The 22363-nt window shown below is 25.4% G+C and overlaps 1 protein-coding gene across 2 annotated transcripts; it reads right to left on the bottom strand.

Annotated features, from left to right (window-relative positions):
• Positions 1–308: 308 nt before the first annotated feature.
• On the bottom strand, positions 309–22103 carry LOC129963387 (ubiquitin-associated domain-containing protein 1-like). 2 transcript variants are annotated; one of them, XM_056077726.1, is made up of 11 exons: positions 21738–22103; positions 21583–21644; positions 18662–18772; positions 18466–18571; positions 17354–17459; positions 16688–16833; positions 14372–14574; positions 9735–9821; positions 8856–8994; positions 4926–5079; positions 309–4348 (listed from the first exon to the last, which is right to left on the bottom strand). In XM_056077726.1, exons 1-10 carry the CDS (start codon positions 21991–21993, stop codon positions 4937–4939), a joined length of 1359 nt encoding a protein of 452 aa, XP_055933701.1. In that variant the 5' UTR covers positions 21994–22103; the 3' UTR covers positions 309–4348; positions 4926–4936. The 2 variants fall into 2 exon arrangements, with proteins under 2 accessions (XP_055933701.1, XP_055933700.1); XM_056077725.1 differs by having other exon boundaries at positions 4941–5079.
• Between the last annotated feature and the right edge of the window lie 260 nt (positions 22104–22363).

Below are 22363 nucleotides of genomic sequence, written 5' to 3'. Positions count from 1 at the left end.
TTGTCAGCTTTTAACCGATCCAACAATTTTAGAACTCGAGTTGAATTAATTAAATAGAAAAAGTGGAATGGGATCAGGAAATAAGAGAATTTTTTAGAATGAAGTTGATATGAGCTAAATTAAACTGAAAGGAAATTAATTAAGTTTAAATTAGATTTTAAAATATCATTACATACATATATATACCATTTTATTGGTATTGAGAGCAATAAAACAAAAATAATTCTGAAACAAATTTATTCTTCTTAAATGTAAGGAAAACTGAAGAAATACAGAATCTTGCACAAAAAAATTCAAACCTATTTTGAATATTAACAATTTTACTGCAACAAATCATAAATATCACAATGATTTATTTATGAACTAAATTATACAGTTTCACTTTTTAAAACACTGTAATGTTCAATAAATATGCTTAACACAGAACTAATAAATCTGGGAAAGATCTTTCTAACAAGAAAAAAAACTTTGGAAAAAGCTTTTTTTTTTTTCACATTAGTTACAGACTAGATAGGTAGAACAATACAATTAACTAAATTATCCAGCAAACAGTCAATCACATAGAAAAAATTATTGCCATCACAAGTCATTCTTTGCTGTAGAAAGCTGTAATATTTTAATAGAAGGTTTTGTCATAAAATAGCATAATATTTGCAAATATCTATTATACAGAGTAAATGAACGCAAAATAGTTATGAACATTTATATACATTTAAAATATATATACATATACATACAACACTGAATTAATTTGATAAGTTATAGGCAAGCAGTGGCAGTATAATGCATATTATTTATTTTTCGCTATGGAATTTAAGGCAACAGACTACAGTGATATATGTTTTAAAGTGAATAAAATTTGAGAATAAATGCTTTAAAATACTAATGAGATAATGACCTTGAAGTTTTCACTGACATTTTTATGCTGAAGATCAATGAAACTTATACTTGCTGAAGATTTCATCTAAAATGTCTTAGAAAAAAAAATTGTAGTTAAATAATGGTTTATTAGCAAAAAGTGCAGCAAAAATCAATACTTTAAACAATTAAAGAATTTTTTTTTTTAAAAAAAGTTAGTACTCTTACTGCTAGTCTAATTATTTTGATTGTAATCCGTAAAGATTTTATACTATATATTTCTAAAAAATCATTAAGGAAGATTAAATATTTTTAGTATTAAAAAGATTATTAAAATCATTAAGAAAAATTGGGCAAAAGTCTCTCCCTTTTTTTCTAAATATATAACATTTTCACAGCTGATTAAAAATAATAAAAAAAAATTAATAAAATTAACATATTTGTACAAGTATTTTCCACTGATCATTTGAGTGTTTTTTTTTTTTTTTTTTTTGCACAAGATTAAAGCATTTGAGAATTTTAATGCAAAAAACATGTATGAAATCAAGATTTCCTAAATAAATCCAAAAAACAACTTTCCAAAAATTGGCAAGATATAAAATCAATAACAAAGGGAAAAGGAATATCAAAGGAACCACTCAAAAATTATAAATCTTTAAGTGTTCATGCAATACTTTAAACAATCAACTTCATATGAACTAATAACAACAACAATCACAGCATCAAAATCTGGATTTTAAACCTAAGCTAAGCTGTAATTTTATTATCTAAAAGAAACAGAATTATTATTTACCAAACAACAACAATTGTTTCCAAATACATATGAAAAATATGTTTTGAAAGTAAATGAATCATGAAAGCAATTCTGCTCTTAAGTCATCCATAAGTAGCTACTGGAGAAAAAAACAATTTAAAATTATGATTATATGGCACATGAGTTAAAATGGCATCAATATTAGAAAGATTTAGTTTTTATAGATTTAATGTACACAAATGTACATGCATCTAAAAGAAACTAGGACTGTAATTTTTTATTGCAAAGTAGAAATTGCAAAACAGGACACAGTAATCCTAAGAAATCAAAAAAATCATAGAAAATAGGACTGGATAGCTAAAGAAAGAGTACCTTGATATTTATTCGAATCATGCTTTACAGCATATGAAAATTTCAAAATTAGAAACAGATTTAAATGGTTCTTTTGCACTTGAAATACACAGAACAAGATCATTACAGTTCCTTTTCAAATTTATTCTATTTTTATGCAAAAAACTTATTTTTGAAACATTGTTAGAATATATCACAAACTAGATAAAAAAAAGTTAATATTCTATTTAAAAGGTCTAACAAAAGTATATTTTACTTATAATTTTGGTATAATGTTTCAATTTTGCTATTCAGTCTACTACAGATTAATAAAAGTATGAAGATTTGAAAGCAATAAAAGATTTTCAAAAAATAATAATTAGTAGAACACATAAAACAATATCCATAAGTATATTTCAGTTAGATTGTTCACCTTGAAATAATGTTACCATTGAAAATTTATGGTAGAGTAAGTAACATATCACAAAATTCAAACTTACAAGTTCCTTGAGAACTTACATTCATATATATATATATATATATATATATAATCAATATTAGTTAATATTGATATCTATAATTTCAAAAATAATTTATCTATTAATTTGCAGAAAAAATACAGGGATTCTTTTCAATAATATACAAATTTAATAATTATCTTAGCTCTCTAATAATAATTTGGTTTATTGGCATGGAATTGATAAACAATGAGCAAATTATGGTTTAAACAGTGTTATGCTTTTTTCCATATTACATAGCTTTGGGGCATTGCTCAAAAATAAAAACAGTTTCAAAGTTTAAAGAAACATTGAGCAAGGGAGGGAGAGAAAAGCAACTGATTTAGGGTTGCAAAGTACTTTGTTGAAATCTTTCAGCAAAATAAATGAAAACATAAGCAAACCAAAGAAGCTATATATGCAGTAAATGCAGAAAAAAACTAAAAGTAATAACATAAGCCAGTTCTTACTAATTCAACACTTTTCATTAACGAGAATTCCAGTCAACAAACATAAATTAGTTAAATAAAGTATTAAATGTCATAAAAATATATCACTACATATTAGAACATGAATAAAAATGACTTAGATTGTTGATTTTATTCACACCCATTAAACAATATGAAAATTTTACACAAAGACAAAAGCTACATTTAATTTATTTTTTTAATCACAATGAGATAACATTTTATAAAATTATTAATAAATTCTTCTAATAACTTTTTTCCCCAAACACAGTTTTTAAACATTTTACATTAAAAAAAATCAATAGTATTTTCAGTGAATTCTTAATTTGCAAGAACATTATTGCAATAATAAAACTGAAAATATTAACAGAATTATGGTCATATTGCAGTGAGAAAAAAATGACAAATTTACCTGAAATAATAATCCCTTCTCTCAAATCCAAAGGGATAAACAGGGCACGGAATTCAATAACCTCAGACAATTAAATATAATAATTTTATTTCAGTCTATTTCCATTTTATTCAATTCAATTAAAATAAAAATGAAAAAACCCACATAAATTTTTTAGAACATTTCATAACTATTTAATATATAAAACTATGAATTTTTAATATATAATCTTTACTAATCAAGAAAACCAAGGAATTCAAGCAAGAATAATGAAATATTTTTTTATAACAACACTTTTACTATACTGATTTAATTTTTATCATATGTAATAAATTTTTCTGGGACTTTAAATTGTTAAGTAATTTATAAATTTTTTCAATTCGTAAATCATTTTGGGGTGGAAAAATTTTTTATCACACCATTTCTATCATGTTTTTTTTGTTTTTTTTTTCCAATTCAAAAATTTGAAATCATAAAATAAATAATAACCACACGAACTTCATTTAAAATGACCTAGAAAAATATTTTTTATTACAGTATTCTTTTTTTAATAATCAATTTTTGCAGAGAAATATTAAAATGTTAAGGAAGGAGTGGGTATGACAAAATATTGCATTTCTCATATTTTTTGAAAGATACATTTCAAGCAGAATAAAGTACATTAGTATAAAATTTAATAACAATTCAGTATTGTAATGTAAATAAATGTAAGAAATGCATTTCTTTTTTAGTTATAACTTCAATACTTTCATGCATTTAGCACAGAGGTCAATAAAATTAATATTATTCCCAAAGCTTTTAACAAAACTTTCAGTTTTTGTTCTGTTTTCTGGTGTATATATATACATTTTTAAAGATCATAAAAATAGATAAAAATTGAATATAAATAATGCAAAAAATATGCAAGAATTGAACAAATTTTAGATAGGAAAATAACAGAAAATTAGATAGCTGTAAATTATTGCTCATTAGAATAGTATACAACATTATAAACACAAAACTTTATTTTAAAAGACAGACTTAGCAGATATAAAAGACCAATGGATCAATCCTGTAAGTAAAAAAAGTAGCTATTAAACAGATGATAATGTAAAAGACAATAAAATATTGGTGTAAGTGAATATGAGAAAATATATATATAAAAATTTACTGAAAATTTAATGTACATGTAGGAGTTAAAATTCAGTTCAAATAAGTTAACTGTCAAATAAATTAATTTGACAATATACATATCAAAATGGATAAATGTCTGAATGATTATTATTTTGACCATGCTTAAAAACAAACAAGCAACTGAAATTGGAAGCACATTTGATTTTTTTGATTATTAAGTAGATATTCCAAATTAAGAATTTTGGTAATTTAATGCTATATCAGAATAGGAATTGATAATTTAGAAATAAAATAAATTAGCTAACATTTCATGCATAATTATGTCAATTTCATTTTAACCATTAATATTTTTGATAGTACAGCCAATAAAAATTTACAGCAAAGAAAATGATTTTTCCAATATGAGCCAAAGAGCACAGAAAAATTTTGGTTTATAAGATTGAGTAAAATCATTCTATGCAACTTGAGATTAGCTATTATTTACACACACACACACAGGTTGCTTAAGTACACACATGTATAAATATTACTGGGGAAAAGGCCTTGCCAGCTGTAGTGAATGCTTTTCTGCATGATAGATGCGGAAAATCTGACTAAGTATGGGAGCCGTATCAGGATCACTCAACCAACGACAGGCACTCGTAGGATTCTCTAACATGTGTAGAAGAGCTGCAATATTATTAAATAAAAATATATTATATGTTTGTGGTGAAAGCCATCAGATTTACATAAAAAAAATCAAAATATTAATAATTTATGATGATAATACAGAATGATCATAACTGGTATTTAGAACTCATTTACAAAGAGAGTATAGAACCAAATGCAATATCATTCCATATATACTTATTATTCATGTTTAGAATGCAGGAAACCAATTCATATATAAAAAAAATTACATTTTTGACACAAGTGGCAAAAGTGGTGCTATAAGTAAATATGAGCAGTAAAATAAATAAATACTAAAACTAAGTAAAGGAACATCTGAAGCAAATTTTAATCAAGATATAACATTTAATTTTTAAATCTATTATATTTTTAAAATTCACTCGGGGTACTACATTTGTCCTTTTTGTCAAAAATGTGAGCTTTTCCCCCCCCCTTTCTTTATAAATTGCTTTGCCATAGTCTAAATAGCATGAATAAGAAATGACAATGCTTCAGGCTCAGAACTTTCTTCGTAATTGATTGACTTTATAATCAATCTATATATCTATAAAAACAAACATACAAATATCATAGCTTATTTATCAAGTAATACAAAAGATTTGGAAACATTTTATTATTAGTTGGTTTATTGAGAATAATAATGCAAAGTCATTTTGGGTCACTTTTATTATTAGGGCGATATGTGTTAAAGAAAGAAAATATAAAACAGTTTGATAAATTAAACAATATATAAAAATATATAACTTGATAATAATCCATTTGGATATTTATATAAAAATATTACTACATAATAAACAGATCATTCTGGACACAAGTACAGAAAATGTTCCAATGCTTTTTATACCTAAAAAATATCAGATGATATGCATACTGTTTTTAACTATACTATGATTATTAATATTTGAAATAATGATAATTGAATTTAATAAATTAGATCTAACATATTAAACCTTTTGGAAAAGCTAAAACAGAAGAAGCACCAAAGAAAGCCTGCCTATATAAATAGAGTTGATAAAATTTTGTTAATATAAAGTACACAAATATGTTATTCATTTATTTATGTTCATTATAACATTGGGGCATATTATAGTTTATTTGTACTTAATTGTTGCTTATTAACAATGCACTATCATCTCTTGCATTGCTTTCATATATATATATATATATTTTTTTACTGACTTTGATCATTTTTGATTCTCTGTTCCTTTAAAAAATCTTATTTTAAGATTCTCTATATTTTTATTACAAAATTTTGCTTATTACAAACTTTAAATAAGAAGTGCAAACTTTGTTTAATTTTTCTTGCCATATTCATATATGATAAATAAAACATTTCTAGAATGATTTCTTCTCAATTCTTTTTTCTTTCCATTTTACTTTTAATAAAATCAGATTACAATTTACACTGAAAAGAATACTGAATGTGCAACACATTCTAATTAAAACTCATATTAAAAAATGAATTTTTCTAACAAAACAGACATTTTTCTGTTACTGCAAAGGCAATAAAAAAAAATTAGCATAAACATGCCAATGATCATATTGATTTTTGCTAATCAGATTAGCCAAAATTTCATTGAAAATAATTTAAATTTACCTGTTTCAGTCATGTTTAATAGGAATTGAACACTATTATAATTTGCTAACAATAATTCATCCATTCTTTGCAATTCTGGCATTTAAGTACCTTACATTAATAATTTAAGCTATACAACAAGTTCGAAATGCAAGAAACCTTTTCAAGGGGAGATCTTCTCTCTTTTCTATTTTGTGAAAGCAATAGAAATCTGACCTGCACTACAGTTTTATGAAAGCAGCAGAAATCAAACTAAAATACGAAAGGTAAAATTAAAAAAAACATTAAAAAAAACTTTTATTCATAACATACTTCCAAGCACAGACTATATCAGGGATGCAAATGCTTAAAAAGCAAAAAAAAAAAAAAAAAAAAAAAAAGATGACATGAAACAATGTGCAAAGTGAAAACATGCAAAATGTATGAATTAAATAGTCAATGTACAGATAAATTATTAAAACTACAGACCAAAAGTCATTTTTATTCATTTTAAAACATTTATGGAAACAAAAAATCAATAGCATACGATTTTCCCAAAGACACTTTAAGAGGCATATTATCCAAACAAATAAAAATGTATATAAAGGAAAATAATTATAAAGGGACAGCCAATACTTTAACGTGAATACAGGGTGGTTATAATTAAACTTCCATAAACAGCATCATACAATTCAAACGGGTGAACGGATTGCAACGAAATTTGATATATAGACTATATACGAGAAGCGCTCATGGAATTTCGAAAAAAAGTAAAAGTTCCAAAATGCTCACCAGAGGGTACTTTTTACCACTAAACATTCAATTTAACACCATAAACGACCAAAAAACGGAATACAGAAACAATATTAACATTTATTGACTAGTTTCTGATCGTCTTGCCATTGAATCACATTAAGTAATGGCAAGGAAAAAATAACAATACACTGTTTAAGGGGAAAAAAACCCCAGTTAAGTTTACAGAAGCAAGAACAAATTAGAATGAAATTGCATAAGAGGAGCAGTTGTTAATCGTGTCCAGGACAATATAGGGAAAGCCGCTCCATGTGACCGCCCTCATTCACCTGCAAAATTTCGTCGATGGACATTAACTGATCATTTGTGATGCTTCGTACATGAAGCGTTATGAAGTTTTTTAAGTCATTCAATGTCGCAACAAGGTCATTACAGCCGGAAACATCGACATAAAACATGACAATGACTCCAAATGTTTCTTACCTTACATAGCTTTCTTACCTTACATAAAGCTTTCTCTTCTTCGCAAGCATGCAAATCTCGATATTTTTTTACCTAGAACTAACAAGATTTCCCGGTTTTTCATTTTATTACTTATCATTCTTGTTCTGGATTGTTAATATTGTTTCTGTATTCTTTTTTCGTCGTTTAGTTAAATTTAATGTTTTTCCAGAAAAAGCGCCCTCTAATGGACATTTTGGAACTAAAAATTATTTTTTCGAAATTCCGGGAGCACATCTCGTATATAGTCTATATATCAAATTTCGTTGCAATCCGTTCACCCATTTGAGTCATATAATACTGTTTATACGGAAGTTTAATTATGACCATCCTGTATTTTAGCAAACATATCTCTAATAGCCAATGGGCACTTATGACTTAGATACTTATTGGCCTTTTCTTTTAAAGATCTTTCATTGACATGACTCAAAATAGACGTTTCATAGTTTACTTCTGAGCAACATACACATTGATACAACAAGCAGCTTTATTTTGTGTATAAGATTCGATTCAGATGTGGAAAAAAGTTTTGAGACCTAGAATCTCATTTCTTTAAGATGAATATTTCAACGAATTTCGGCAGTTTTGCCAGATATTTTCTTTAGAGCTTCCTATGATGCTAAATTTGTCCTTAGGTATGATTGTTTGTCACAAACTTTTTTTTTATCTATGTTTTTCTATCTTTTTTTTAATCTTTTTTTATCTGTAGTTTCTTGCTGCTGAATTCAGGTTTTAGAGATTTCTGCCCATTTAATCTTTAAGATAGTTCTTTTTACACAACTAAACTGCAAATTACCTAAACAGAGGAAAAATATGAGCAATGTAAAAACAGTGGGAAACTGCAGATCTATGGAGGAAGCACACTGCTTTACATGCAGATTAACATGTCCTTAACATGCCTATTAAAAATGGAATAAGCTTCAATGATTGCTAATAATAATACAAGATATTTAATAAAAAATATTACCTAAAAAAGTTTTAGGATTACTTAAACCAAGCTGTACAACTGGATTAGACATTATTGACTTATAAATTGGGCCATCTGGGTCTAGGCCTTCTTCAACGTCTTCAAAATTAGGCTTCTTATCACTTAGAAGCCAATCACACTGAAATATGAAATACAATTAAAGTGAAATTGAATTACAAAATTCATCAATTCCATTTGATTAAAAAAATAATAGGAACAAATTCAGTAGTAATGGTGAAATCTAAGTTTAAAAACCATTTCTATTTGGATTCATTTTTTTTTTTAAGGAAAGCTTTTATTTGATGAAAATTCTAAAATTAATACTAGTTAATATACTATTATAATTATGATTTTCTATAAATTAGTTAATAGATTAAATTTTCTTTTAAAGTATTCATATATTTGAAATCATTTTACATGGTAATACAAGGTGACATGCCCTCCAAAATTGCTAGCATTTAATTAAGAACCAAAAATAATTCCTAAGATAAACTTTTTATTCACTTTTAAATTCATATTTTGAAATAATAAAATTAATTTTAACTTAAATGTAGATGAAGCAACATCAGATATTGCAATATTTTCGATATTATGGATATACAACAATATACCATATTACTTTATTATCAAAAAATTGATTAAAAAATGGAAACGTCAAAGAACAATATTATACAATATACAATACGATTATACAATATTAATTTGAAAAACAACAAGGAAGCTCTACAGTAAAGCAAAATTTTTATATCTATAATACTTTCCAGCAACTAAACATTACATTACTGCAAAATATTTACTATTAATGCTTTATGCTAAATTAATAAAAAGAAAGTAACTAGATTGTTAAGAAGAAAGTATTCACAAATTTTAAAATCTTACAGCTGTATCTTGATTATTTCCATTTATTCTTAAGGCATCTAAAATATCTGCTTCAGCAAAACCCATTTCTTTCAAGTTAGCTAGAGCCTGAAAAGCATATTATATACATTTTCAGAAATAAATTTGCAAAACAAATAATGAATACACACACACATATAACATTTAAAAAATGGCAATTTATGTTTTCTATTTGATTTTTAAGCAAAATATATAGAAAAAAACACATTTAATAAATATAAGCTTTTTAACATCTTCACTAATAATAAAGATAATTAAAGTATAAGTTTATAAACGCTCTCCAAGCCAGGCCAGTTGACATAGTTACCAAACTTGGCAAATAATAACTTTGAAAAGCAAGAATAAGCTTCTAGGAGTAATTTTTTTGAACTTTTAAGATTTTTATAAGCTACCAATATACCAATCAAGAATCTCAATATTTAATAAAAATAATTTTAACCAAGCTATTCTATGAATTATGTAAATATTTTTTTAAAAAAATGCCAAGTATCTGGTTAGAAAAGTTTCTGAATAAGACATGAGCTATAGATGAACTAAATACTTTAATATGGATTTCTATGAAATTGTAAAATTAAAAATAATTTTTGGCCACTAATTTTGACCTTGAATTGCTATTTCAAGTTTCTGAGACAGATTAATTATTTTTTTTCTTCCTAATCCTTCATATAAGGGGAGTTGAAGAATTAACGCTGATTTTTAACAGAAAATTATGTAAAATAAATGCAGATTTAACCACAATCCTGCAATGCATCCATTTTTTAAAATCTCTTAATAGAAAATAGAAGACAGCTACTCAGACAGAAAACAATCTCTTTCAGTACCACCAGAGCATCTTCAGTTTAAATTAATTTACTCCAAACATTGGATTTCACAGTACCTCACAAGATTGAAAGTATACCTTTAATATACCTTAAAAAGTCAGCAACAAAAATTTGAAAAATGGATGATTAAAATTTTGATTCAAATAGCAGCATCAAGAAGTTTGGTAAGATTTACATATAACCTGATAGGTAGAACAAATCCTACATCATTGCACTGTTAGAAGTAGCCGTTGAAACTGGATATTCTTAAAGTTTTGAATTTGATTTTTGTGCAAATGTTAGAAGATAAGAGGTTGATATCAAAATCATTATATCAAGTACAGGTTGATAATGATACTTGATTGTACATAATATTTTTGTACTTGATATTGTCAGTAACCAATTATTTTTCAGTGAAAATGAAACTGGGGACTCAGTAGGTATCAGTTCTAGCATTGGCATTGAGACTGAGGACTGAGTTGATACCTGTTTTGCAATATCTGGAGCAAATTAATACTGATATTCAATTGCATCTGACATTTTAACCAGAAAATTTCATTTTTGGTACACTTGGCAAATAATTCCTTTGTCACAAATAGATATTAAAACACTATCAGATAATAGACAGCTTTAAAAATTATTATCCTTTACCTAAATTGCTTCTTATCTATAATTTTAGTTAATTTTAATTTAGTGCTTTGTTTTTAAAGCATTTCATTCTACATAATATACTAACGTATATGGCACAGATATCCCTCTTATTACATATTGTTGAATGGCAACAGTCAAATATGAATAAATCACTGTGCTAACATTTCAGACTACTTCATTAAACATTTATACAGCTGCATTTAGATCAACACTTCACTAATTAATGAAGCTGCAAAATATTTTTAGAAATACTCTAGACTGGATTCACCAAAAACTATTCAATCAGAGAAAACAAGATACAATAAATACACAAATTAAAAGATAGATATTTAAAGAAAAAAGATTTAAAAATTAAGAAAATTTAAACAAAGTTTAATCAAGCATGAAAATAGACTGAACCATCGCATGATGTCTACTACTAGGATTTACCTATGCTTTTAAAACTATTATCTCAAAAAAAAAAAAAAAAAAAAAAAAAAAAAAAAAAAACCCACACAAAAAAAACACCTTTTTAGTATTATATTAAAATTTACCTTTTTAATGATATCAATTTCATCTCTGTATAATATTTTCTTCATTTTCAATAATTTTTTAAATGTTGTAGCTGAATTGCAACAATTAATATTTAACATTATGATGAAATTCAAACTCACCCCCCCCAAAAAAATTTTTTTTTCAACTACTTAATTTTATTATTGTTAGGACTTTTTAAAAAATGCTTTTATTGGACATTAATTCGGAAATATGATTTTTACTTCTACTTTTATTTCATAATGTAGATACTTTTTGATTTGTTTTAATTTATTCAGATAAATTCATGTTTTTCAGTCTTATCAAATAATAAGGGGAAAACTAATATATGCAACCCACATTAATATTCAACAACCTAAAAAGTCAATAATCAGTGTGAACCCACTGGTTGCCAAAGCTGGCTAGTTATTAAAAAGTAAGGATTATAAAACTTAAAAGACTAGTAGCAAAAGCCAAATTTATTTTCATCAAGAAAAAATATTAATATTTTTAGTTTTAAAAATATAAATATTTTAAATATATATTTTTAAAATTTTTTATTCTGAAAATTCTATTATGTCCAATCCTTGATTAGAAATACTTTTATCTCTAGTTGTGATAAGAAATTATATATGTAAGAAGTTAGAAAACATACACATGTGTATATGCCCCCAAAGCAGAATAGCAGCTTAGATTGGATGAAACTGAAATAATATATTTGATACTTTCTTTCATATTGATGCAAGATAACACCCTTTTTACTTTACATTTTATATTTCTTTGTACATAATACAGTAATAAAATATCAAGATAAGATACTTTAAATTAGATTATTAATTATTCAGTATTAGCTATCAGCCATTGATGTGGTTGGTAGCTAATACTGAAATGATTCTAGATCAGGATTTTCTTTATTGAAAGAGGATTACTGATACTGTGGTGATGGCCTTGGATTTTGCATTGTTTGATAGACAGCTGAGATGAGGAAATGAAAGGCTTTGAGGATCTAGTTAGCACAACAAAAGGCAGATATTCTTCATTGCTATGTGCACCATTATATAGGGTAAAAAAGAGTTAAATCCAAGGATTAAAAAAATATAGCAAAAAAAAAAAAAAATCACTCAAGCAAGACTGTGAACTACACTATATCAACCTAATACTTTGTATCAAACTGATATAATATAACATGATTAAAAAACCAATGAGGGTGGAGAGATTATAAATCACTATCAATTGCATCTAGAAACTGATACTGATGATTTTCTCCCTGGATTAATTTTGTGTACCTGATGTGAACTATCAAGTTGATACAGTATCATTCACCCAAACCCAGGTGAAGAATAAAATTTCTTCTGATAGAAAACTAATCATTTCATTTCCCACACAAATCTAAAAATTCATATTAATATTTCATTCCGATTTTAACCCTTATCATGGCAAGATTGCTTTTTTGAAGAAAAGCAAAAAAAAAAAAAAAAAAAAAAAAAAATGTATATAGGTATGTATATATAAAAATAAACATACATATTTAACATACATATCATGTGTTTAGTAAAACTAAGTTAAAAATTATTTTATAGTGGTAGTATATTTTTATAAAGTTGTATGTATGGTATACTACACAAAATGAACATAAGGGTTAAAAAAATACACATTTTATTAGAAATATTTTATATTGAATTTTCATGATCAAATTACAATTCAGAGAAGTATAATAGCATGCAGTTACAGTAGAAGAAAAAATATTGTAGAAAACTTTCTGTGCCAAATCAATAGTGTAAAATTGAATGAATTAATCAAATTTCTCAATACAACACTAGTATAGAATATTACCATATTTTTAAACTTATAAGCTAAAACACAGCAATCCACAGATGCTATAATGTGATAGTTACATATAAAACACAAGCTTATCATCTAAAATATTCTTAGACAATATAGCTAAATCAAAATATTTCCTGAACTATCCATATCTAATTAGGCAACAGAAGAAAAAAGATTGGTGAATAATTACTTTTTAATTCCTAATTTAATCTAAGGCACAAAATTTTAGTCAATTTATTTTGAATTGTAATAAAATTAATAAGGTAATTGCGATACAAAATTATATTCCATTTTGAAAGATTTATAGTAAAAAGTATAGTAAGTATAGTAATAGAAAGAAAGTATAGTAAAAAATATAGACCCCTTTTGTATTTCTTAGATAACTTTAAAAATAAACCAAAAGGATCAATAAATTTTAAAATGACAACTTTTGATGTCAAATTTATGCAAATAGATAATATATTCTAATTGAAAATTATTTAAGAAATTAAGAATAAACATTGACTAATAAGTTAAATCAAAAGCAAAACAATGAAATACCATTTGATTAATTACAGAAGGGAAAACATTTATGCAATTAACTCAATATGTAAATATAATATATTACAAATATAATAAATTAATTATTAAATATATCATGTATTTGAAAAATTGGAAATATTACATTTTTAAGAATTTGAATATAAAATTTATTTATACTAATTAAGTTGCTAAGAATTCACTAACAAACAATTGCACATAGACAAAAACAAAAAAAATTTTTCTCATTTGCACTCATATAAAGAAGAAAAATATCAATGATTTATTACAAAATCAAAATGTCAAGATACTTACAGCACTACTAGGTCTAAACACTTTCCGTTTATATGCACGGAAACAGCGAATCATTTCAACTATTCTACTTTGTTCTCCACTAGGTGCAGAAGTTCCTTGAGAAGTACTAGGTACTTCTGCATCCTGTTTTTGAGATGTAGATGCAGAAGATTTATCAGAGGAAGATGCTTTCTCAGAAGATTTATCACTTGTACATTTGTCCACTGCAATAACAATTTCTATTTTGAATTTCTGTTAGGACTTTAAAGTAAAACATATCCAAATGTTGTTAAATTTAGCATAAAATCAAGGAAATATTAAAACATTGTTTTATGTAGCATTTCCTATCACATAACTAAAAAAATTTAATATTTATTTGTTTAATAGATTTATCTCCTTTACAAAGTAGTGATGAAACTTGTTCTCTTATCTTAAGTGCAACATTAGCATAAGAACATTTGGCCCATGACAGATTTGATAAGAACAAATTTACAGTGGAATCAGATCTTAAAACTGTGATAAACTGAACATATTACATTTTTAATGTAAACCACATGCTTTATGTATTTAAAGATTATTTTGACAGATATATTTACAATCAACTGATGCAATAAGTAATAACTAATAAAAATCTAGTGACAAATCATAAAAACTCTCAAATATTTTATGCTGATTGTAATTGATTCTCATAAATAAAAAGATAATCACAATGTGAGATGTCAAAATAAAAAGATATCTGACAAAAATAGAATTCTTGCTACAGTAATTATGAAATGAAAGCAATTTTCCATCTCAAGCATGATCAGCTATATCATTTTAAATGCTGCAAAAATATTTGTTTAAATGTGAAGTATATCTTTATATGATGAATTGTTATTTGTGAAGCAATTTAAATATTTAGTTTTGTTTTATTTAGTAAATTAATGTGTATTTTTAATCAACTGTTTCATCAAAATTGTGTTTGCTACCTATAAAAGAATTTGCAGTATATATCATCTATTAAGAAAGCATACCAAGAAAGTTATCTGTATTTGATATTCAGTAATATAATAAATGAAATGAAAATTGGCTGCAATATAATCTTTATTCGTTTCTTTTAAGAGTTTAAAGCAACTTCCAAGTAAGAAATACAGCTTATTTTTAAGACTCAGAAAATGTTCAATCATTTTAGTATTAAAGATAGTCAGTTATTTGTAATACATTGACTGCTCCACAATTCATCTGTTGTTCATACTTGCTATTTAATTGTGTCAAACCAGTCAGCATCATGGCCTAGGGATAGCGTGTCTTTCCCGTGATATGGGCATATCGAGTTCGAATCCTGTTTTGAGCATGGTTGTTCTTTACCCTGTGTTTTATATCTGTGAAGTGTGTGAAAGAGCCCCCCTATAAAAAGGGGTTGTGCAAATGAGTGTGTGAGTGTCCTCTTCATATGAGCTAGAAATCAGATTTCTGCCCTCGAGTGCTCAGGGGCCTTTACTCTCAGAAGCTACTGAACAAACTCGGCTTAAAGTGCTAACTTCGTCAGCGAGCTTGTCTATGACAAGTGCCATAAGTAACAACAACAACACAATTCTATTAATGAAAATCAAATTAGATTACTTTTCTCTACTAGAATTAAAAGATTGTAATGACTGGGTATTCAAATTAGATAGATGGTCTGATTATCTGATGAAAATCAAGGCAGCAAATATGCTAATCTCCTCATAATTTCACTGAATTTATACCCTAAAAATATTTTATAAAAGTTATCAGTGTTCATTAAGTTCGCATAGTTACTTCATAAAAGTTTGGATAAAAACTGAATAATGTATTTTAATCATTTTAAAATTCAATAAAAATAAGAACCAAAAAATTATCTAACAGTTTTGACTATTAACCTAAAATGACATAAAACTCTGCACTTTCATACAAAATATAGACAGAATAATAAAAAAGTACTCAAGGAAATAAAAGTTGTAGCATGATAATCAATTACATCATTATTCATTATAATTTACACGGGAATGATATCAATACAATTTTTAAAAAGTATAAAAGAAGATCAGCTATCTGATTGGGTGAAAAGGCCTTTTCCATTTTTCATATTCAGTTCAAAATTAATTTGTATTTATATGTAGTCTAACATTTATGGATAAAATGTTCTTAAGATTTCAAAAACATAATTAAATGCAAAAACAAATTTGTTTCATTCACTTTAAAAACTAATAATTTTTTTTTTTTGAAAAGGTAAAAGATCAAAATAAAATAGTTGGATGCTCAAATGTGTTAAAAATTAAGAATTACATTTAATGTTTAAGTATAAGTGTTAATTTAGGTAAGTATCTTAACACAAACCTAATTTTGATACACTAAATTTTGGAACAGAAAATTTTCTAACATGTACAGGAGATGAATTTGTTTTTGCTGCAGGTGTTGCAACAGGAGCATTAACATCATGTGCTGACTGCGCCAAAAGCCAATCCATTGCATCTGAAACATTGCTGAAAAAAGGGGGGGAAGAAGAAAATCAATTATAAATAAAAATAAAAGATGGTTAAAAAAGATTTGTAGAAGAAAAAAAAGTTTAAACCCACTAAATTGGATTTAATATATTAAATATCAACTATAATAAGTGATAGTTCAAGTAGACAATACACAGAAAATTAGAACTGATTTCATCAATGGCAAATGATGTACTTCATATATCCATGCTTGTTACAATTATAAAATCTATAATATGAAACTAAAGGATTTATATTTTTTATTATTAACAGATAAATAAAATAAAATAAAAATAATAAAAATATAGTAATAAATTATTTATGAAAGTATAAAAATGGCCTGCTATTACCATACTGTTAATTTGGGTTGACAGAGACAATATTTCATTTTCTTATTATTAATTACAGACACATTAAAAGCTATATATCCTTTTGGTCAATAATCCCTTCCTACCAAAATAAAACAGCTTTATAAGAAATATAATGAAAAATTAATGAAATCAAATTTTTCTTTTCACACCTGTTTTGTCTTAAAGATTCAACAGCTTGGCTCTGGCCAAATCCCATATCAGTCAATTGCTTTAATGACGCTTTATCCACAGATGGCTCATCTTCTTTTCCTTCCTCTAATTATACAGAAATATATTTCAGATGGTCAACATATATAGACAAATAAATTTTAAATTTCATGTGCAATAAAATACAAACACAAAATATAAAATACATGTAAGTTAAAATGATTGAAGAATATTCAATTATCATAAAATTACTATTCATTAAAATTATTAAATTTCCCTAAAAGTAGCACCAATGTTTTTTTTTTTCTATGAATAGAAAAGAAAAAATTGTGGATATTTTGTATGCTATAAATATCTAAACCCCTGAAGAGATTTTTTTCTTTAAACTATGAAGAATACAGAAAGTTTCAATGAAGGTTTTGTGACAATTAAATAATAATTAATATTTTTTATTTAAAAACTACTTTATATATAGAAAAATAAACATTGAATCATTATCATTTCTATTGAATGAAAATATAATGCATAATTTAAATCCTTTCCCTTTGAATTATCATTTGTAACTTTTAATTTAGTTTTATATCATTAAATTTTTTAAATAATAAATAATTTAATAAAAGAAATAACTTTTGGTAGTTTTTAAAATTTGTTTGGTACAATCTGTAATTCTTTGAGAAGCTATTTATTTAAAAAGTTATTTGTGAATTTGATATTCTCATTTTAATGAATAACATTTTGCAGATAATAAAAGAATTTTACACATTATACTTTATATAAAATCATTTTTAAAATAAATATTACATATAACTTTAATAAATGCATTTATTTATGTGATGCCAGCATTCAATCAAGAGTCATTCAATCAAGACTCTTTACATAACCATAAAAAGTTGATTTGATATTATTAAATTATAAGTATATCAAATTCTGCTCAGAAATACGAAAACATGAAAAAAAAATTTAATGAAGATTTTGTAATAATTAATCAAATGGTTATCTCTTTTATTAACATCAGACATGAAAGTATACCATTAAATTTTGAGAAACAACAAAGCACATATTAACTAAAGAATAATATAAAGAAGAATTATAAAATAAAATTTCCATTTATTACCTTCTGCCATCTCTTTGAATAATGCTACAACTTCAGGATGATATCGCAGCAGCTTCTCAGATACTTTCACAAGAGAGACAAGTATTTTTCGAAGCTCCGTGTGAAACTGGAAGAGAATTTTAAAAACTTATCAGAACTTAAAATTTAAATTGAAGCATCACACATTGTAATTGCAAATACTTTAAAGGTAACATACATCAACAGGCACTGATGGATTTTCAACAACTGCATCCAAATTTTTAGGATGAATACCACTGGTTTCCTTCTGTATCTCAGATTCAATAGGACCACGGCACTTTTCTTCTTTCTACATGATGGAAAATATATCACTATTTTGTTCATAATGAATAAATCTATATTATTAAAATCAGCATTCACAAAAAAAATTTCCATAAAAGATGAAAAATGATAAAAATTTTATTAATTTTAATATATATTATTGTTATATTTAATTTGGAACTATGAACCAATTATCTAAAAAGATCCTTATATTTTGCTTTGATTTTCATCTAAAATATGCCATATTCATGAAACTAATGCAGTTATTTGCTTCAATTTTCTTATCATTCACAGATGCATTATTTTGTAATTAATGAATGAATGGATGAATTCATAGATTTTGGAAATAACCTGATTGTGCATAATGGTCTTTAAAAGAGGGGGAAAATATTAAAAAGAGCATTTTCAAGCACTTTAAATACAAATAAACCTTTTTATCAAAAATACTTATTTAAAAAGCATGTTTGAATAGCAGATTTTAACTGAATCTGATGTTCATCCGCTTACTCATAAAAAAAAAGGGGGGGGGGAACTATGTGTGTTATTTCTTCAAATCTAAAAAATCAGCTTCTGAATTTAGTAGATTTAATTAATGTCCTCAACTCTAATATATGCAACTGTTTTAATTCTTAATATATCAATTTACTGGCAAAATATTGGGTATTTAAAGTTGCTATTCAGTATTTTAAAAAAATTAAAAGGGACACAGTTAAAAAAAATTGCTGGATTTCTAAAATGTGGAACAATCTAATACTTGACAAAAACTAGTATTGTAGCACCTCTTTTCCCCCTTGAGCAGAGACTGCCCCCTCGTGATGTTTTATGGAAGACAAGCAATTGGATGGCAGACCTGCGTCCTGAGATCGACTTTTCCCCTATGTGCAACCCTTGCGCTAATGCCAAATGCTTTCGGTTGGAAAAGGTGGAATCCTTTTACCATACTCTTTTCTTTAACCTAATTGTTTATGTGTGTTTGTAAATTTTGTAGTGTAGCTGTGATTTTGTAGATTAGAAATATTATATTTAAAACCGGGCAGTTCATTAGAAAATCACAACACACACAACTATAGTATATATTTATGATAAATGAATGAAATTGTATAGTTAAACGAAAATTAGGCATTGTCAATGATTTAAAATAAAAAAATATTTGTAAAGAGAAAATTAACATTCATCAATATTTTCTGAAAAAAGCATCAAGATCTTTTATTCCAACAATTAATTTATTCCAACTAATTTAAGTTTTAAGAAGATAAATGATGAATGAAATACCTTAAGTGATACATTTATCCAGCCTCTTTACTTGGTAAAAAGTTTTTAAATTACATTAAAACTGCAGAAAAATGAAAGCTTAGTTAACTTTCTTCAATATTAAAATCAAATGTAAAAACGATATGTCACGAGTTAAGAGTTGAATTCTTTAATCTTTTAAAAACAAGATACAGATGTAGTAACATTTTGCTCCATATAAACAATATCTAGTAGAACACTAATTATCTACCAATTACTTAACAATATCTGTGTCCTACACAATTTTGATCAGCATAAATTAGTGAGAGAGTATAATTAAATATTAAAAGATAAAATCCATTATAATAAAAAAATAAGTAGATGACCATGTATCAATATTTTATGTTGCATTTTTTCAGGAAGTTTTGCATTTAATTTTATTAAAATCAGTATGACTTTTAATTTGATAAGAAATAGAATCTAGAATAAAAAACAAGAATCCATAATTTGTATAAGTTAAAAAAGAAAATGTTCAATGAACTTTACAAGATAATTAAATAAATTTGAATAAAAAATAACATTTGAGTAAATATTTAGTACACAAATAGTATTTCATAAGAATGTTTTATAATATAAGTTTAAAAGTCAAATTTTCTGTACTTAATACATTAATTATTTGATTTAAAATTGCTTGACCCTTTAAATTAAGTTTTAGTTTGAAACATAGCATATAATAACACAATGATACAAACAATATATTTTTATAAGCAAAATTATCACATTAACAATTAAAATAGATCATTTTAATGACTAACTGAAAAAAAAGAATGCATTATATAAAAAATAAACAGTTTATATTAAAATGAAATAAATGACAAAGCATTTTTAAAATTGGAAACTTCAAAGTAAAGAAATATATTTATTTGGATAATTTTAAGTTCTAAATTGCATGAGAAACTCAAATATCAAGAATGTGAAATGAACAATGGAAAAACGATTTTTCAGTCAAAAATTTTTGTTTCATCCAACAAAAAGATTTTTTAAAAAAAAATTTCAAAAATCAAAATAAGTATAAATGAGAAAGAATGTGCTTAATGAATTAGTTATACAGATCAATCTTATATTAATGATAAAATGATTAGATTAGATGATTAATCAACTGAATTATCTTTGAAATATAGCAAACTTTTTTTCTTTAGAATAATACTAATTTTAAGAGTTGTATTCTTAAATATTAAAAAAAAAAATCTAATTCTAAAGAACTTTTTTTTCTAATTATTAAAAACTAAAGTGTCATCTACACTAAAACATGAGATACTATTTTTTAAAAAGGCTGAACAGTTTATAAATTCTGGTAGTTTACTTTTAGAGCAATCAGATAAAACAGATTAAATATCCTTGATAATTAATGCAGAATATGATTGCTTTACATTAGATATATAGTACAAAATTGTAATTGAATATTTGAAGAGTATTATTGTAAATATTTTACATTTTAAAATAATATGTTATTTTTTAATTACCTCCACACTTCAAAATTAGAAAAGAATATTAAAAAAACTCAGCAAGTAATAAAAAATTTGAGAGTGACTTTCATGGATACCTTACCTCTTCTTGAGATTCCCCCATTGGTACTATTAAATGTCTTCTTTTCAACAATAGCAGTTCATCTACAAAGAGATAAATATGTATTACAGGCATTTATGTGTTAGTAAGTACACACAAAATAGAATATTTTTATACACAAAATAATGACGATTTACCATTCTCTCGAATTTCTTCATCTCGAATAGTGCTTTCATCTGGTAGAGGTCGATTCTGAGAGACAAGAATTAATTTATACCTATCGGAGACTTTTATACTATCTAATGGATTAAAAAAGTGACTTAATGCCATTAATTTTAATTTATCTATGGTAAATTCTGGTAAAACATCTACGACCCAATAGGCCCCAGTTGAATTAATTACGGTTATTTTCATCGTTTCAATACTTCCTAAAGAGGTATCGACGACATACATAACTGTAATTTTTATTTTCGCATGTAATAAATATGTATTACGGAATCCTGTACATATCTGTAAACAGCAATTCCAGAAACAGCTGTTTTTATTATTTTGCGCTTGCGCTTTTCGTTCAGAAATCGAAGTGCGAGCTGAGTTGTTTGTTCCCTGACATTTTAATAAATATACATTTCGAATAAATTTGGCATTAATAAAAACATTATTTAGCTTTATTTGCTAAAAATTTTTTTAATATATAAGCATTTTTTTACAAACATAGTAATTTAACAATAATCATCAGTAATATACTTTTGTTTCTTTCGCATGTAGGATTTAATATCATTGAATAAAATATACTTTTATTCAAAAACTCTTGCGTCAATGTGAA

This window comes from Argiope bruennichi, chromosome 3 (assembly GCF_947563725.1).
Source record: "Argiope bruennichi chromosome 3, qqArgBrue1.1, whole genome shotgun sequence".
In the NCBI taxonomy this organism is placed as follows: domain Eukaryota; kingdom Metazoa; phylum Arthropoda; class Arachnida; order Araneae; family Araneidae; genus Argiope; species Argiope bruennichi.
This window is presented reverse-complemented; position numbering and strand designations above follow the sequence as displayed.